The sequence below is a fragment of the Desmodus rotundus genome, chromosome 12 (genome assembly GCF_022682495.2).
Source record: "Desmodus rotundus isolate HL8 chromosome 12, HLdesRot8A.1, whole genome shotgun sequence".
In the NCBI taxonomy this organism is placed as follows: Eukaryota; Metazoa; Chordata; class Mammalia; order Chiroptera; family Phyllostomidae; genus Desmodus; species Desmodus rotundus.
In genome coordinates this window covers 50,689,460-50,707,665 of record NC_071398.1, presented here as the reverse complement: position 1 = coordinate 50,707,665, position 18,206 = coordinate 50,689,460, and the positions used below count along the sequence as shown (strand labels likewise).

At 46.1% G+C, this 18,206-nt stretch overlaps 2 protein-coding genes across 3 annotated transcripts; both read right to left on the bottom strand.

Moving 5' to 3' along the window:
• Positions 1 to 3,063: 3,063 nt before the first annotated feature.
• Positions 3,064 to 9,437, bottom strand: LOC112313900 (olfactory receptor 6Z7). Of its 2 annotated transcripts, none has more exons than XM_024570517.3 (2): positions 9,163 to 9,437; positions 3,064 to 4,302 (listed from the first exon to the last, which is right to left on the bottom strand). In XM_024570517.3, the coding sequence occupies exons 1-2, from the start codon at positions 9,304 to 9,306 to the stop codon at positions 3,358 to 3,360; spliced, it is 1,089 nt and encodes a 362-aa protein (XP_024426285.3). In that variant the 5' UTR covers positions 9,307 to 9,437; the 3' UTR covers positions 3,064 to 3,357. The 2 variants fall into 2 exon arrangements, with proteins under 2 accessions (XP_024426285.3, XP_053771992.1); XM_053916017.1 differs by lacking the exon at positions 9,163 to 9,437 and adding an exon at positions 4,384 to 4,395.
• A 6,508-nt stretch (positions 9,438 to 15,945) lies between these two features.
• On the bottom strand, positions 15,946 to 17,429 carry LOC112313899 (olfactory receptor 10A7-like). The gene has a single exon (XM_024570516.3). It carries the CDS (start codon positions 17,427 to 17,429, stop codon positions 16,446 to 16,448), a length of 984 nt encoding a protein of 327 aa, XP_024426284.3. The 3' UTR covers positions 15,946 to 16,445.
• Positions 17,430 to 18,206: the final 777 nt, after the last annotated feature.

Below are 18,206 nucleotides of genomic sequence, written 5' to 3'. Positions count from 1 at the left end.
GCTCCATTTCTCACGTTCCTGAGCGATGGTTGTTCTATATTTTAGTTGTAATGTTGATGTGGTTGAGCGAAGAGGTGAGCCATGTCTGTCTGTGCTACTACCTTGACTGGAAACCCACTTCTGCTTTGAAGGTTTGTGGCAAAGGTGGATATGGAAACAGATGAGGACCAGAGATTGTGGAGGGAAGCTAGTCTGGTATGAGGACCTCCAGGAAACTTTCAGGAGAATGTGGTAACTGAGATGAAGTTTCAGAAAGCCTTCTAGTGAAGATTATCTTCACTAGACATAAAGCAAGAAACACTGTGTAGATGTGCCCTGACTGGTGTGGCTCAGTGGGCTGGGCATCCTCCTGCAACCCAAAAGTTTGCCAGTTCGATTCCCAGTCAAGGCATATAATTGTGTTGCAGGGACCAGAGCTGTGTGAGAGGCAACCAATTGATGTTTCTCTCCCTGTCTCTCCCTCCCTTGCCCTCTCTCTAAAAATAAATAAAGTCATTTAAAAAAACACTCTGTATGTGTAGCAGGCACATACTACGTCATATGTAAGCTGTGTTGTTTTTGTAATGCACTCTCTTCTTTTTCTTCTGAATAAATGTAGAATTTCCAGGGCAGTATATCAGGCCCTACACTACATGTGCCCAAGCAAGTTTCCATGCCTCACTTTCTGTGGCTCTCCACTATCTCTGACTCCTCCTGCACCTGAAACATGCGGTTCCCTTTCATACTTCCATACATTGGTGTATTCCAACTCTTCTGCTTTGAATACTCTCCCCTGCCCCCTTTTCTCCTGCAGAAACTATTCATCCTTTAAGGTTGAACACTTGGAACAGCTATCACTAGCCTCCTTTATCATTGGCCTGGTCCCCTCTTCTTCCTTTATGGATTTTTTTAATTGGTAAAATAACACATAACACAAAATTTGCTATCTTAGCCATTTTTTAAATTTCATATCTTCACCCAAGGATATGTTTATTGATTTTAGAGAGTGAGGAAAGAAGAAAGAGAGAAAAAGAAAAACATTGACGTGAGAGAGAAACATCAATGAATTGCCTCCCATAAGTGCCCTGAAACCTAGATATGTCCCCTGACCCGAATCAAACCCTGGCTAGGTAGCTCAGTTTGTTAGAGCATCGTCTTGATGTTCCAAGTTTGTGTGTTCAATCCGCTGTCACGGCACACACAAGGATCAACCAATGAATGTATCAATAAGTGGGATAAGAAATCAATGCCTCTCTCTCTGTCTCCCCCTTTCTCTTTCTCTAAAATTAATGAACATATCTCAGGTGAGGATTAAAGGAAAATGAGGGTGATAATAATGGCATACATGCGGCACCGAGAGCACAGTTAAGGGGAGCCTTTCCTACACCCTCCTCCACTGAAGGAGAGAAGCTGGAGAAATTAGACCAACATTGTCTTCCTGAGCAAGTTCATGCAATCGTTGACCTTGAAAAGTGTCTCTGTGCCAACAATGCCTGGGTGTTTATCCCCATCCTGAGCTCTCATCCAAACCCCAACCTATAAATCCAGCTGTGTTTAATGCAACCCGACTAGAGGTCTCAGAGATCTTGCATACTTGTGTGCAAGCTGAACCCTCATTCTCCTCCCCCCACCTCAAACTTGGCCATCTCAGTAAGTGACATCATCCCATGGCTCAGGGCAAACATCTACGAGTGACCCTTCATTGCACCCTTTATCCCTCATATCCAATCCACCAGCAACATCTGTGGACTCCATCACCAAAGTTTATCCTGCTGAGTTGCTTCCTGTTCTAGAACAAAGGGGTTTTTTTTTGAAGATTTTATTTATTTTTTAGAGAGAGGAGAAGGGAGAAAGAAAGAGAGGGAGAGAAACATCGACATGCAAGAGACACATTCATCAGTTGCCTCTGCCACGCACCCCAGCTGGACATCAAACCTGCAACCCATAGGCATGTGTCTGACTGGCAACTGAATCGGCAACCTTTCAGTTCACAGGCTGGAGCTCAACCCACTGAGCCACACTGGTCAGGGCTGTTCTAGCACAATCTTGGGATTAGAATAGGTGCTCAGTAAATATCAGCTGAATGAATGAGACTAGGGAGAAATTTTCGGAAGAGCAGAGGCAGATATGGGTCCCTGGAGAGGTGATGGGGACCTTTGTTGGTTCAGGTACCAGGAGAGGAATCTAAACTGTCCATCAGGAGCTCGGGGCAGGCAACTGAGTTGGTTGGAGCATCATTCCCTGTGCCAAAATGTTGTGGGTCCCCCTCCTGGTCAGGCATGTAGGGGATGCAACCAGTCGATGTTTCTCTCTCACATTGAAGTTTCTCTCTCTCTCTCTCTCTCACACACACACACATCAACAAACATATTCTCAGGTGAAGAATTTTTAGAAAGTGACACGAACTCCAGGGAAAAGCATTTCCAGGGGAGGGAATGGGCAATGCAAAGACCCTTAGGCAGAAGGAGCTATTTTGGATGCAGCTCAGTAAAGATGAGGTCACAGATAGAGGCAGGGCAGGGGAGGACAACATGGAAGATGCTGGGCATTGGAGAGGCCTTTAGATTCATTCCAGGTTTATAGTGGGGACTTTAAAAGAGGCCCTGCCTGCACTGGGGGACAGGGCAAGGTGGACTCTATTCTCCTGTTCATTCTTTCCTTCTCCCTCCCCAGACTCCTCCGCCCTGGGTGTGCCCACCAGCCTGGGCCTCCCAGGTGCCTGTGCAACCCAGCCCTGGTCCTTGATCACAATTATTTGGTAATGGTGGACAAACAAAACTAACTTGGGTCAACTACCGTGTACCAGTCAGCTGTGGCCACAGAACACTGTGAAACAAACCTTCCTAAAATGTAGTGTCTTACAACATGTCGTTCATTCTCATGACCTTTAATCCTAGCAGATTAAAAACTGGAAACAATGCAGATATCCAGCCATTGATGAGTGGGTAAACAGAACATGGTATATACATAAAACGGAATATTATTCAACTTAGAAATGGACGACATACTGACACCCACGTGCTACCACCTGCACAAACCTTGGAAACATTATGTTAAGTGAAAGATGCCACACAAAAGGCCAAATGTGACATGATTCCATTTATGTGAAACATTCAAAACAGGCAGATCCATACAAACAGAAAGATTAATGACTCAGGGGCAGGGGATTGGGAGTGACTTCTAATGGGTAAGGGTTTCTCTTGGTGGTGACGAAATGCAGAATTCGATAGTGGAGACAGTCGCACAACTTTGTGAATATACGTAAAACCCCCAGAAGTGCACATTTGCAAAGAGTAAAATATATGGTGTGTGGATTCTATCTCCATACAAAGATAAAGTATTCATAGTGTGAGAGCTCCAACACGCCCAGTTGTTTGGTCAGCCTCGGGACCAGTGCAGGGTTCTGTGGAGAGCTGCCTGGACTGCCTTGTTCCTCAGACAGTAGATGACAGGGTTGCACATGGGTGTGACCACCGTGTAGATGACAGACAGAATCTTGTTTAGATCCATAGCTTCCATGCGGCTTGGACGGGCGTAGATGAAGAGAGTGGCTGAGTAGAAGATCCCCACCACCACCAGGTGGGAGGCACAGGTGGAGAAGGCTTTGCGGCGGGCAGCAGCCGATGGCATACTCAGCATGGCCCTACCGATGGCCACATAGGAGGCTGTGGCCACAAGGAGGGAACCCCAGAGGATGATGATGGCGGAGATGAAGTCCACCAGTTCTGTCAGGGCCACGTGGGTGCAGGACAGGTTGAGCAGAGGGGAGACATCACAGAAGAAATGGTTGATGACATTGGGGCCACAGTAGGACAGGCTAGCGATGCATGATGTCTTGACCACCGAGACCAGCAGCCCACCAAGCCATGAGGACAAGGCCAAGGCCAGGCAGACCTGGGGCCTCATGAGCAGTGGGTAGTGCAGTGGGTGGCAGATGGCAACATAGCGATCATAGGCCATAGAGGCCAGGAGGGTGCACTCAGTACAGATGAGGGAGATGAAGAAGAAGAGTTGGGTCATGCAGGCTGTGAAGGGCACGGGGCCGGGTCCACTCCACAGCCCCGTGAGCAGGCTGGGCATGGTCACTGACACGTAGCTTACCTCCAGGCAGCTCAGGTTGCCCAGGAAGAAGTACATGGGCTTGTGGAGATCACTGTGAATGCGGATGAGGTGGATGATGAGGCTGTTCTCCAGCAGGGTCACCAGGTAGAGAGTCAGGAAGACAGCAAACAGGACATCCCTTACCTCTGGCCTCGTGGACAAACCCAGCAAGATGAATTCTTGTACTCTGGTCATGTTTCCCGGCTCCTGGGACATCCCCATCTGAGAACAAAATACATCAATAAAATATGCAAATCTATCTCTCTACACCTTGCCTCACCCTACAACCAGCCATTGTCTCACCTGAGTCAGTGAAATAACCTTGCCTGGTTCCTCTGCTTCCAGTCTTGCCTTCCACAGTCCTCATCCACGTGGCAGCTAGTGGGGTCTTTCAAAATAATTGAACGTAGCCCTGGCTGGGGGGCTTAGTTGGTTAGAGCATTGTCCTGTACACCAAAAGGCTGTGAGTCTGATTCCCAGTCAGCACATGTGACTAAGTTGTGGGTTCAATTCCCAGTTGGGGCTCATACAGGAGGCAACTGATCAAAGTTTCTCTCTCACATGGAGTCTTCCTCTCTGTCTCTCAAAATCAATAAAAACATATCTCCTGGTGAGGATTTTAGAAAATCATAGACCATCCCTGGCTGGTTTGAGTGAGTAGATTGAGCACAGGCCTGCGACCCAAAAGGACACCAGTTCTATTCCCAGTCAGGGCACATACCTGGGCTGCAGGCCAGATCCCCAGTCGGGGGCATGTGAGAGGCAACCTATTGATGTATCTCTCACACACATACACGTTTCTCAGCCTCTCTGTCTTCCTCCCCTCTCCTCTCTCTAAAATAAATAAATAAAATCTTTTTAAAAATCATAGATCATATGGGGTCACTCTCCAGTTTAAACCTGACAGATCTCCCCACTATTATTAGAATAATCATCATGTTTCTTATCATGGCCTCAGAGACTCTCAATTTTTGGATCCCTGCCTGGTGCTCTAGGCTTAACACACGTTGTAAATCCTGATCTCCCATCTACTGAAGCCCCATGGGCACCCTTTCACTTCCTCTAATGCTCCAAGACCCTTCATACCTAAAAGAATTCCTACATAAAGTTCCTTCTGCCTGGAACATCTTACCCCTGGTTCTCACCTTAATTGTTTCTGGTAATCTTCATCATCCTTGGCATACATTTTTCAAAGTATTGGCTTCAGATAAGGCTTACTTGTGCACCCTTTATCAAACCCTGTCCTTGCTCTCTGTCCCCACATCCCCTCGCTCCCTTTCAGAGTGATCCTTATTGTTTTCAATTGCTCATGTGCTTGTTAAGTGATTCAGTGTCTCTTCAAATGAGTTGTAAGCCTGGGTAGAAGGCTGGGTCTGTCTGACTGAGACCTGCATCGTCGGCACCTAGTGAGAAAAGCACACCACTGCCCAGTATAGAGTACATGTTCTTTATCCATGGCAGATCAAAGCTGGATGGCCAGGCATCACTGATCTTAATATATGCAGCAAGAAAGAGTAGGGGAGCCCTGACTGGTGTGGCTCAGTGGGTTGGGCATCATGCTGCAAACCAAAAGGTTGCCAGTTCAATCCCTGGTCAGGGCACATGCCTGTGTTGCAGGCCAGGTTCCCGGTTTAGGGGCCTGCAAAAGGCAATTGATTGATGTTTTTCTCACACATCAATGCTTTTCTCTCTTTCTCCTTCCTTGCCCCTCTGTCTAAAAAAATTAATAAATAAAGTCTAGAAAGAAACAGTACAAATGGCCAACAATAGAAGATTGGTTTAAATAACTCAGTCAACCAGTACCTTGTCTAATATAAACAGTTAATATTAAGGTTTCTTAAGTAAACTATAAAGTTGTATATGTACTATTTCTTATGTAATTATGTTTAAAAAGGACTGTTAGTGAGCACAGCATCAATAATTGGAAGAAGGAGGGGCAAAAGGAGGAGGACAAGAACAAAAAGAAAAAGGAAAGAACAGTAGAAGGTGATGGCTGGGAGCATTGGGACTCTTCTTAGCTGGCCTTCCCTAAATTCTCTGATGGTTGCTGATTTGGAAGGGAGTCAGTGGAGTGTCACTCTGAGCTCAGAAACCTGCCTAATCTGCTTATTGCAATCTTTACCACATTGCTTGATTTGTTCAAGTTTTTTTTGGGGGGGGGTTGTCTGAGAAATGGGGGGAATGATATTGGCTCCCATGAGACATTGTGAATTTTACATAAAAACAAAGGGGAAAGTTCTAGACAAATGGGTTTTCAGTTTTGATAGACTTGGGTCAGTGTGTTTGTAGGTGTCATTTAAAAACACAACTCTACAGTGAACTTGAGTGATTCTCCTGGGTATCTTGAAGTAGAGAAAAATCCTTATCTCCCTATGCTGGGGTTTCTCTATTGATGTGCTATCATTTATTCAAGTTTACCACCATTTATTAACAAATAAGGTCAGCTAGGGATATTTTCTAGAAAAAACAATGGAAATTTGATTCCTGATCTACTCTACAGAGGACTACATTCCCCCTCCCAATCTCTCTTACTATAAAGATGGAGATAACATTTATTGCATATATCTATGTCCAGGGTGGGTCCTTTTAATAAAAGATTTCATTTATTTTCAATACCCTGCAACACAGGTGTCATTTTTCTTATTATTAAAGACCCAAACCCGAGGGTCCCAGAGGCTACAAGTTCAAAGTGAGAAGCCTGGTATTTTTCATCTCAGTTCTATCAGCACCTTGCTTGAGATTGGCGTCATTGACGAATCATGCCCTTGGTGTGTGCCAGGGCTGCCTGAAGACTCATCTAACCCCAGAGAAGATTAAGTGAAACCCCGAGGTATTTAAAGCTCAACTCGGACCTGTTGTGTCCAGTAGTGTTTGTAGCTGTCCCCGGTCCTGACCCGAGCCCTGCACAGCTGCCCTGGGGACAACACCCCACGCAGAGGCAGCTGTCCATGGTGGTGAATAAGACAGCAGCCCAGCAGGTTTAGTGCTGGCTGGTGGGGCTCCCCTTGGTTCCAAGCAAGAACTCCTCAATGGCCCTCTTCCTTGGCCTTTCCCTCCCCTCGTCTGACTGTTCTCTTCTGTGACCCACTTTCCCTCTGCTTCCGAGTATGTTCCTAATTCCCTTCCTTGTCCCTGGGTTAGATTTAACTCTGCTGTGAAGTCTCAGCCACTTACTTTAGATGCTGAGAGGTGTTTATCACTTATCTCGCATAAGAACCAATCAATTTAATTCCAAGGGCCTCTTTGGAATTTTGTAGCCGAGAATCAGAGTGTACAGAGACTACTTAGGATTTAAGTGTTCAGAGCCAGGTCTCCCTGACTCTTATTTAAATAGTGGAGCTATTAAGAATCTGAGATGAAGATAAGCTCCATCTACCTTTTTCTTAGAAAAGGCTGTTGCAGGTCAGAAATGTTATGTAACAGGTCCAAGTTTGGCCAATGAAAGAGCATCAGATAAGCCCTGGCTGGGGTTGATAAGACCCTGACTTTCATCCCATAAGCAGTTATCGAGCATGAACTGTGTACTGAACACTGTGCTTGGCCCCTCTCGCTCCTTACCTGAACAGCTAGGCACAGACAGGACAAGAAGATAGAAAAGATGTAGGGGTTCTATCTGATGCTTTCTTTTTAAATTTTTTAAAAATTTATTGAGACAGAGAGTGAGATTTGTTGTTGCATTTGTTGATGGATTCATTGCTTGCTTTTTGTATGTGCCCTGACTGGGTCTCGAGCCTGCAACCTTGGGATATCAGGGACGACGCTCCAACCAGGAGCTGCCCAGCCAGGGCTTATCTGATGCTCTTTCATTGGCCAAACTTGGACGTGTTACATAACATTTGTGACCTGCAACAGCCTTTTCTAAGAAAAAGGTAGATGGAGCTTATCTTCATCTCAGATTCTTAATAGCTCCACTATTTAAATAAGAGTCAGGGAGACCTGGCTCTGAACACAAGATCTTTCACTGAATAGCTGTGGGATTTTGGACAAGTTACCTGTCCTCAGAGAACTTCAGTTTTCTTATATACAAGTTGGAGATTATTGGATGACTTATCAGGTTGCCATGTTCCAAGTTTCTGGCACATGGTAAACAATAAATATTAGCTGTTATTATTAAGTAGTATGTCATACAAACACAGGTATGTGTTCATGATATGTACATTGTTTCCTTAACCCAGGTTGTAGCTACCTGTGATTGCAATGTTATTCTCTGCATTTTTCAGAAGAGGAACTAAAGCTGAGAGGGGACTTGACTAAGTCACACAGAGAGGGGCAGCCACACCTGGGTCCCTGTGATTCTGAAGCAAGTGGTCCTTTTTCTAGACTTTGTTGCCTCTCTGTGTGGAAGAAGTTGCACGTGTCTGAATCTGTAAACTGAAGTGATTCTTTGGCCTGACTTCCGAGTGATTTCAGCGCTGGCATATTAATGCAGTCCTTTCTAACAGAGAAGGGAGCCAGACAAGCAACAAGGCAGGGTAGGGGTTTGATGAGGAGTATTTACTTCCAGAGAAGGGAGGGCTGGGGACACCTCATGCAGGATCTGACATCTTACCTGAATCTTTCTCCCCGTGCTTAAAAAGTCATTCTTGTTTATTGTATTAGAGTTGTCCCAGTTTTTCCCCCTTTGCCCTCCTCCACCCAGCCCACACCCCACTCCCACAGTCAACCTTGAAGGATTAGCAGAAATTTGAAAGTTAGATTATGTGCAGGGTGATGGGCAGCCCAGGAGCAATGAACGGCACCGGCACAGATGTAAAAGTGAGAGCACAGTTTGGCCAAAGTCACCCAGGTACTTGGGAACTTCAGCCCAGGTTTTCTGCTCCCAACCCAGCCCTTCCTTCCTGGTAGAAAGAATTCAGGTTTTAGAATCACACGGCCCTGGACTCCAATTCCAAATCCTGTCCTGCCTGCTTGTGTGAAATCAAGCAAAGTTGGAGGTTTCTTGTTGGTTTTTCTCGTTGTTGGGTTTTTGTTGTTGTTGTTGTTGCTCTTATTTATTTATTTATATTTAAGTAAAATAGAAACCACGCAGTTTTAGAAGTCCTTTCCCTTTGCCCCCCCAAATGAGCTGTCCGGTCTCCTTACCTCAATAGCTTGAGTAAGATGGGTCTCTCCGAATGGATACAGCTGGACTCCTTTCTTCTTCAGGATGTCCGGGCAGTGCCTCAATGACCTGACCATTTGCTCCAGGACAGAATTTTCAGGAACAGAGCCAGAGGCCTCAGTCATCAGAAGAACAGGAGGTCCGGAGGTCACACCCGCCTGCAAGGAACTGTCCTTCTTCCTGAGCAGGAGTTCCCACCAGACACGCCTCACACTCCCCACCCCCCCATGGCAGCAGGTTCTGAACTGGGTGTGGCTTGAGGCACCAGGTTGCCTCCGTCCTGTCCTCAGTGCCAGAGAAGCCAGCTGTGCACCAGAGCTCAAGCTCTCTGAGACCTCTCTCCCCTAATCTCTGTGGACTCCAAGGACAGATGAGAAACATTCCACCACCCCCCACCACCCCGAATCTCTATTGGGCAATGGCAAACCTCACTGAGAATCCACCTTTAGGACATATCAGTAAGCATGCACTGATACCCTACTGTGTGCTAGAATGTGTTCTGTATGCTTGGGTACTCAAAAATTAACCAGGCTTCACTTCTGCTGTTTTTTTGTCTTTTTAAACATTTTATTTATTGATTATGCTATTACAGTTGTCCTGAGTTTCTCCCTTTGCCCCCCTCCACCCAGCATGCCCCACTCTCTAAGGCAATCACACCACCATTGTTCATGTCCATGGCTCTTGTGTATAAGTTCTTTGGCTACTTCATTTCCTATTCTGTACTTTACATCCCCATGGCCATTCTGTCACTACCTATTTGTACTACTTAGTCCTCTCACCTCTTCACCCATTCTCCCCTTCCCCCTCTCATCTGAAAACCATCTGGTAACTAACTTCTTTTCTCTTGCTGCTTTTAAGAGTCTCTCTCGCCCTGGGTGATGTGGCTCAGTGGATTGAGCACCAGCCTGTGAACCAAAGGGTTGCTGGTTCGATTCCCCATCAGGGCACATCCCTGTGTTGCAGGCCAGGCCCCCAGTTGGAGGTGTACCACACACTGATGTTTCTCTCCCTCTGTTTCTCCATACCTTTCCCTCTGTCTAAAAATAAATAAATGAAATCTTTTTTTTTTTAAGAGTCTTTATCTTTAACCTTTGGCCTTTAATTATGCTGTGTCCTGGAGTGGGCCTCTTTGCATCCATCTTGTTTGGGACTCTCTGTGCTTCCTGGACTTGCATGTATATTTCCTTCACCAAATTAGGGAAGTTTTCTTTCACTATTTTTTGAGACAGATTTCCAGTTTCTTGCTCTTTCTCTTCTCCTTCTGGCACCCCTGTTATGTGAATGTTGGATCTCTTGAAGTTGTCCCAGAGGCTTTTTATCCTATCCACATGTTTGGGTTCTTTTTCCTTTTTGTTCTTCCTTTTTTGTGTAGTTGCTTTTTGCTTCCTATCATTGGCTTCGAAATCATTGATTTGATTCTCAGCTTCATCCACTCTACTGTTGTTTCTCTGTAAGCTGTTCTGTATTTCAATTAGTGTAAGCTTCATTTCCGACTGGGTCTTTTTGATGCTGCTGGGGTCCTCACTAAGTTCCTTGAGCATCCTTATATCCTGAGTTTTGAACTCTGCTTCTGATAGATTGCTTATCTCCATTTTGTTTGGCTCTTTTTCTAGAGTTTTGATGGGTTCTTTCATTTGGAACATGTTTCTTTGTCTCCTCATTTTGGCAGCCTCCCTGTGTTTGTTTCCATGTATTAGGTAGAGCTGCTTTGACTCTGTGTCTTGGTAGTGTGGCCTAATGTAGTAGGTGTCCTGTAGGGTCCAGTGGCACAACCTCTGTTATCACCTAAACTGGGTACTCAAGGTGCACCCTTCAGGTGTGCTGAGTACAGCCTCCTCTTGTAGTTGAGCCTTGGTTTCTGTTCACACATCAATGGGAGGGATTTACCCAGGCCAGTCAGCTGCAAGGAATGGCTGTCACAACTGATCACCAACCTCCACCCTTCATGGGGGACCAGCTGTGCAGGAGCAGGTTGGTGGTGGTGCTCTGATGTGGTCCTTAGCTGTCCACTGGGTGTGCTGGCCCTGAGGTTTCCTGGGTGGTACACACCAAGGTCATCCCCCACCTGTGTTTTCCTTGGGGCACATGCCTGAGCTGTAAAACAATCTGAGATGGCCACTACTTGTGCTGGGCTTGGAGTTTCCCAGGCAAAGCTAAACTGTGAATCTAATCTGGCTGCTGCTTGAGCTCACTGAAGCCAGCTGTTGCTTGTTTGATAGGATTTAGGAGACAAGACCAGCCATTCTTCTAGAAAAGCAACTTGAGCAGGCCCATAAATTGAGTTGGGTAGAGCCTCAGGGGATTTCCAAGGCAGGCCAAACAGGGTTAGTCAGGATGGAGTCTTAGATATGGCACCAGCTTACTGGATCCTTGGCTCTGTGGGCTATTTAGCAAAATGACAATGGCCTCTCCTTGCCTTGTTGCCAGACACTTCAGTTCCTTCCCTGTATACCACTGGTGTCTTTCAACCTGCTCCAGTGCTGGAGCTCTGTGGAAGTGAGTCTGAGTAGTTGAGTCTGTGTGGGTTCTTTAAGAGGAACTGCTTGGGACTCCAGAAGTTTCTTCCACTGACTCAATCTCTGCTGGGTTTTGCAGCAGAAGTTGTGGGAACTTATCTTCCTAGCACTGGAATCCTGATCTGGGGGCTTGATGTGGGCCTCGGATTCCTTGCTCCTGAGTTATCCCTCTGGAATTTTTATCCAGCCCAGTCTGTGTCTGCACCCCTCCTACCAGTCTGGATGGATGTGGTTTTTTGAATTCCATAGTTGTCAGACTTCCATTCAGCTCCATTTCTCACGTTCCTGAGCAATGGTTGTTCTATATTTTAGTTGTAATGTTGATGTGGTTGAGCGAAGAGGTGAGCCATGTCTGTCTGTGCTACTACCTTGACTGGAAACCCACTTCTGCTTTGAAGGTTTGTGGCAAAGGTGGATATGGAAACAGATGAGGACCAGAGATTGTGGAGGGAAGCTAGTCTGGTATGAGGACCTCCAGGAAACTTTCAGGAGAATGTGGTAACTGAGATGAAGTTTCAGAAAGCCTTCTAGTGAAGATTATCTTCACTAGACATAAAGCAAGAAACACTGTGTAGATGTGCCCTGACTGGTGTGGCTCAGTGGGCTGGGCATCCTCCTGCAACCCAAAAGTTTGCCAGTTCGATTCCCAGTCAAGGCATATAATTGTGTTGCAGGGACCAGAGCTGTGTGAGAGGCAACCAATTGATGTTTCTCTCCCTGTCTCTCCCTCCCTTGCCCTCTCTCTAAAAATAAATAAAGTCATTTTAAAAAAACACTCTGTATGTGTAGCAGGCACATACTACGTCATATGTAAGGTGTGTTGTTTTTGTAATGCACTCTCTTCTTTTTCTTCTGAATAAATGTAGAATTTCCAGGGCAGTATATCAGGCCCTACACTACATGTGCCCAAGCAAGTTTCCATGCCTCACTTTCTGTGGCTCTCCACTATCTCTGACTCCTCCTGCACCTGAAACATGCGGTTCCCTTTCATACTTCCATACATTGGTGTATTCCAATTCTTCGGCTTTGAGTACTCTCCCCTGCCCCCTTTTCTCCTGCAGAAACTATTCATCCTTTAAGGTTGAACACTTGGAACAGCTATCACTAGCCTCCTTTATCATTGGCCTGGTCCCCTCTTCTTCCTTTATGGATTTTTTTAATTGGTAAAATAACACATAACACAAAATTTGCTATCTTAGCCATTTTATTTTATTTTATTTTATTTTATTTTTTATTTATCTTCACCCAATGATATGTGTGTTTATTTTAGAGAGAGGGGAAGGGAAAGAGAGATCAAGAGATATGTAGAGAACCATCTCTCAGTTCCTTACATGCCCCCCACCAGGGATGGAACCTGCAACTTAGGTATGTGCCCTGAATGGGAATCGAACCTGCAACTTTTTTTTTCATGTACAGGGTGATACTCCAAGCAACTGAGCCACCCGCCAAGGCCATCATAGCCATTTTTATTGGCATTAATTACATGCACATTGTTGTGCAACCATCTCCACCGGCTATCCACAGAACTCTTCTTCCTGCAAATTTGAAACTCTGTCCCCAGTAAACATTAATTCCCCCTTTATTCCACCTCCATCCCCTGGCATCCACCCTTCTACTTTCTGTCTCTATGAATTTGACCACTCTGGGGACCTCATATAAGGGAATTCATAAAGTATATGTGTTTTTATGCTTGGCTTATGCCACTGAGCATAACATCCTCAAAATTCATTCATGCTGTCACTCTTGTCAGAATTTCCTTCTTTTAAAATAAATCATGTTTATTGACTTTAGAGAGAAAAAAGGGAGAGGGAGAGATAGAGAGAAACATTGATGTGAGAGGGAAACATTGATTGGTTGCCTCCCTTCTGTGCCCCACCTGGGGATCAAACAAGGCAAACCACACCTAAGTCAGGTAAGCGTAAAGTGAAGACTTTGGGGCAAGGCTTAGGTTAGAATCCTGATTGTGCCAGATACTACTTGTGTGAAACTCTTTCTCCTATTGCTTACTGTATCTTTTGTGTTAATTTAGTTGCTATTTTCCTGCCTTAGTAGTGGAAGTCTTGGCGTAGATTTCTACCAATATAAAAAGATTGGAGGTGTCCACATACTTGGAGAAAACTGTCAATTGTTTAAGTTATAAAGCAAATATTTACTTTTTATAAAAGAGTTTGAACCTTATGGAAGTAAATATTCCCTTTTTTCATTTTCAAATCAGCTATCCATAGTCAATATAAGAAACCGTTGTTATATATCTTTCCAGAAATATTTCTACACACAAATATATATGTATACATGCTTTTGTTTTTCACAAATGAGACCATACTATACATACTTCTACGATTTCTTTATTTAACCTTCTAATGTGGCTCATCACTCCGTGTCAGCATGTGTGGGTCTCCCTCATGCTTTTTAAGTTGTATCACACTCCCTTGTATTTAGGTGTCCTAATTTATTTTACCATCCCAGTGATATAAATTCAGGATATTTCCCATTTTATTACCACATTAAACAATTCTAAAATAAATTTTTGTACAAATGTCTCTGTATTGGTGCAAGTGTGTTTGTAAGGTGTATTCCTAGTTGTGGCATTTTTTTTTGGATCAAGAGAAATATATAATATAAATGTGGACAGCTGCAGACAAATTGTTTCCTAGAAATTTGTTTTAATGTACCTTCTGATTGACAGTGAATGAGAGAAGGGAATAATCTTTATAAAGCCTTATTGGAGCACCTCAGATCAGGAAGTTAGTGCTATGACACGAGATCCTTGAAGACAGGATACAGTCTTGGCCATCCTCCATCCTTGGCATGCAGCTCGGAGACTACACATAAATATTTGCAGAAAGTAAAGAAGGAAGGAAGGATATGCTGAGGTTTTACTGAGAGGACTGTGCAGTCAGGTGGGGATGACTTCTGGTTGCAGGAAATGGATCTGAAGGACAAACACAGTGTCCAAACTGTAGCTGTGTCCGGGCTGTGAGCTGGGGCTCATGTAACAGGTGGGAAAATGGATGCATCCGGTGTGGACAGAATTCAGGAATCTGAGAGCTTCTTTAAAATCTTGGAAAGCCTCTTTCAGTTGCAAGCAAAAAAAAATTCAGTTGGATTAAGATTTAATAAAGGGAATTTTTTTTTTTTTTTTGTCTCATGAACTGAACACCTGGGCTCATGCAGCACAGGAAAATCCAGATTCTCTAACAACAAGATCAGCATTCAGTGTCTCAGGCCCACCACCCAGGCATGGGCCCTGACCAGGAATCGAACTGGCAACCTTTTGCTTTCCAGGATGACACCCGACCCACTGAGCCATGCTGGTCAGGGCTGAAGAACCTTCTTGCCTGTATGTGGGTTTTATTGCACACGTGCTCCTTCTAGGTGCCTCTTGGCAGGTCCTAGTCTACATCCCACCAGTCTCAAGTACACAAGAAGGACAGCCAGTCCTCCCCCAGTGGGACCAGCACAGATTTCAGCATTTATTCTGACTGGAGTGACCTGAGTCCTGTGTTAATCTCAGAAACAAAAACCAATCACAGAGATAAAATATAGTAGTGGCTCCAAGGAAAGGTCAATGCCAACTGAAATAGCAAGGGTGGGGAGCAATGGATCCCCCAAAACTGGACTCCAGCCGTGTTAAGGCATCACACCAGGGCTGACTGGTCTGTGAGAGACCCCATCCCCTCAAAGAGGGCATGTCCTGAGGGCACATCTGAATAGTCACTCATTCTCCATTTATTCTTGGGGCAAAAATTTATTGAGTGACTGCTTAGTGCTGGACATGGTGCCAGGGTCTGAGGAAAAAATAATGAGTAGAAATGGACGCAGCCAACTTGCAATTTAATCACTGCACATATATAGTTAAAATTGTAACAGGATAGATGTTTTTTCCAAAGAGGAAGACATGCAAATGGCCAACAGCTGCATGAAAAGATGCTCAACATCGCTAATTGTGAGAGAGATGCAAATTAAAACCACAATGAGATACCACCTCACACCTATCAGAATGTCCATCATCAATAAATCAACAAACAACAAGTGTTGGAAAGGATGTGGAGAAAAGGGAACCTTCGTACACTGTTGGTGGGAATGCAGGCTGGTGTGGCCACTACGGAGAACAGTATGTTGTTTTCTCAAAAAATTAAAAATGGAACTGCATTGTGACCCAGGAGTCCTACTTCTTGATAAATACCCAGAGGAAATGAAAACAGAATATCAAAGAGATATATGCACACCTGTGTTTATTGCAGCATTATCCACAATAGCCAAGATATGGAACAACCTAAGTATCCATCAAAGGATGAATGGATAAAGAAGAGGTGGACACATACACAATGGAATATTACCCAAACACGAATAAGGAGAACATACTTATATTAAAAACCAATTGCAAAAAAAACATTGCCTGGAACATACTCATACTCAAAAACTATTGGCTGAAATTCAATTTTAGCAGGGTGTCTGCATTTATAGTTGCTGAAGCTAGCAACAGGACTTCACACACAACCTGTGCTATTACCCTGCTTTTAAACGTGGATACAGTTCCTGTTCTACTCCCAGGAACAGAACCCTATCACACTCTCCTGGAGGATGGCTGGATTCAAGGCAGCCATTAGGGATGTTGGCGCCATTGTTAAAACAGGGAACTGTTTTAACCAGAGGAGGATCAGAAAGAATTCAGGTTGGTGTGGTCTGAGGCACTAAAGACCCCTCCGGGTAGCAGGGGATGTCCAGCAGAGGACTGGAGGAACAGGTCAGGGGCTATGGGTCCCTCTTCTTTGAAGACACACCCGGCGGAGAGCGGCTTTCACCTCCTTGTTCCGAAGGCTGTAGATGAGCGGGTTGAGCATAGGGGTCACCAGGGTGTAGGAGAGGGACACTACCTGCTTGCTCTCCGGGGAATAGCTGGCCTTGGGTCGCAAGTGGATGACCCCTGTCGTGCCATAAAACAGAGTGACCACGACCAGATGGGAGGCACATGTGGACAGGGCCTTGTGGCGCCCGGTGGCTGATGGCATCCGCAGGACGGTGGCCACAATCCTGGTGTAGGACATGGTTATCAGACAGAAGGGGACAATCATGATCAGCACCGTGGCCACCAGCACATTGGCCTCAAAGGTCCTGGTGTCCGCACACACCAAGCTCAGCAGAGGCGCGATGTCACAGAAGAAGTGGCGGATGCCACGGGGCCCGCAGAAGGGGAAGCGGAACAGCCAGATGGTGAAGACCAGAGACACAGGGACACCTGCCAGCCAGCACATGCCAGCCAGCACGTGGCAGAGCCGTGGGTTCATGATGGCTATGTAGTGCAGGGGCCTGCAGATGGCCACATAGCGGTCCCAGGCCATGGTGGTGAGGAGGAAGCACTCGGATGTGACGCAGGACAGCACCAGGAGCAGCTGCAGTGCACAGCCCACGGCGGACACACCGCGCCCGGGCTGCAGCAGTGTCAGCAGCAGCCGAGGCACCACGTCCAGCGAGAAGCAGATCTCCAGCAGGGCCAGCTGGCGCAGGAAGAAGTACATGGGCATGCGCAAGGCCGAGTCCAGCGCGGGCAGCAGCGCAATGAGCATGTTGCCCAGCAGCGTGAGCAGGAAGGCGGCCAGGAAGAGGGCAGCGAGCAGTGGGCGCAGCGCGGGCACGTGCGCAAACCCCAGCAGCACGAACTCGCGTGCCCAGCTCTGGTTGGCCCAGAGCGGGCCTGCGAGGGTGCCGGGGGGACTTGGGGCCAGCTGCATGAACCTGCTGCAGAGGAGGCACCCAGTCTGGGGGATCCTGGGGCAGGAGGAGGAAAGGAGAACAAACAGGAGAACAGAGCCCTTCTCACCTTGTCCCCCAGCCCAAGCAGGGCTTCCTTGAATGCCGCCCTCCACCCCCACCCCATGAACCTGGAATGAATCTAAAGCCTTCTCCAAGGCCCAGCAGCTCTGGCTGGCCTGGCCCCAACCCGCTGTGTGACCTCATCTCCACGGAGCTGCATCCGATGGCCTCAGGGCCTTTGCACTGCCCATTACTTCCCCTGGAAATGCTTTCCCCTGGATGTTCTATCACTGTTTCCCTTTGACAAGGACCCGGGTGGGCTGGTGTTTGGCTACCTCTTCGTTCCCCTCTCCTTATGATCTTACTCACTGAGTCCAGCCTCAACGACCTTTGCATTTTCCGTGGCACCTGCCACATCCTTACCCCAGGGCCTTTGCTTGAGAGGTTTCCTTCCTGAATTTGCATAACTTTTTTTTTCTCTTTCTGCAAATGTCAGCCAAGATGCCCTTTTTTGTCAGACAGTCCTTTCTCAATGACCTGATTTAAAGTGGCGCCCCCACCCCCCAGCCCTGGCTTGGTAGCTCAGTTGGTTAGAGCGTAGTGCTGATACACCAAAGTTGCCGTTCAATCCAGGTCAGGGCACATACAAGAAGCAACCAATGAATACATGAATAAGTGGAACAACAAATCAATCTTTCCCTCTCTCTCTCTCTTTCTCTCTCTCTCATCAATAAAAGAGTAGCCCCTCCCCTACA

Bases quoted from the DNA above. Each gene is read 5' to 3' on its own strand.
- LOC112313899 (XM_024570516.3), bottom strand. From the start codon at position 17,429: ATGCAGCTGGCCCCAAGTCCCCCCGGCACCCTCGCAGGCCCGCTCTGG.
- LOC112313900 (XM_024570517.3), bottom strand. From the start codon at position 9,306: ATGACTGAGGCCTCTGGCTCTGTTCCTGAAAATTCTGTCCTGGAGCAA. The intron at 4,303-9,162 runs GTAAGGAGACCG...TTTTGTTCTCAG, and splicing joins ATCTTACTCAAGCTATTGAG to ATGGGGATGTCCCAGGAGCC.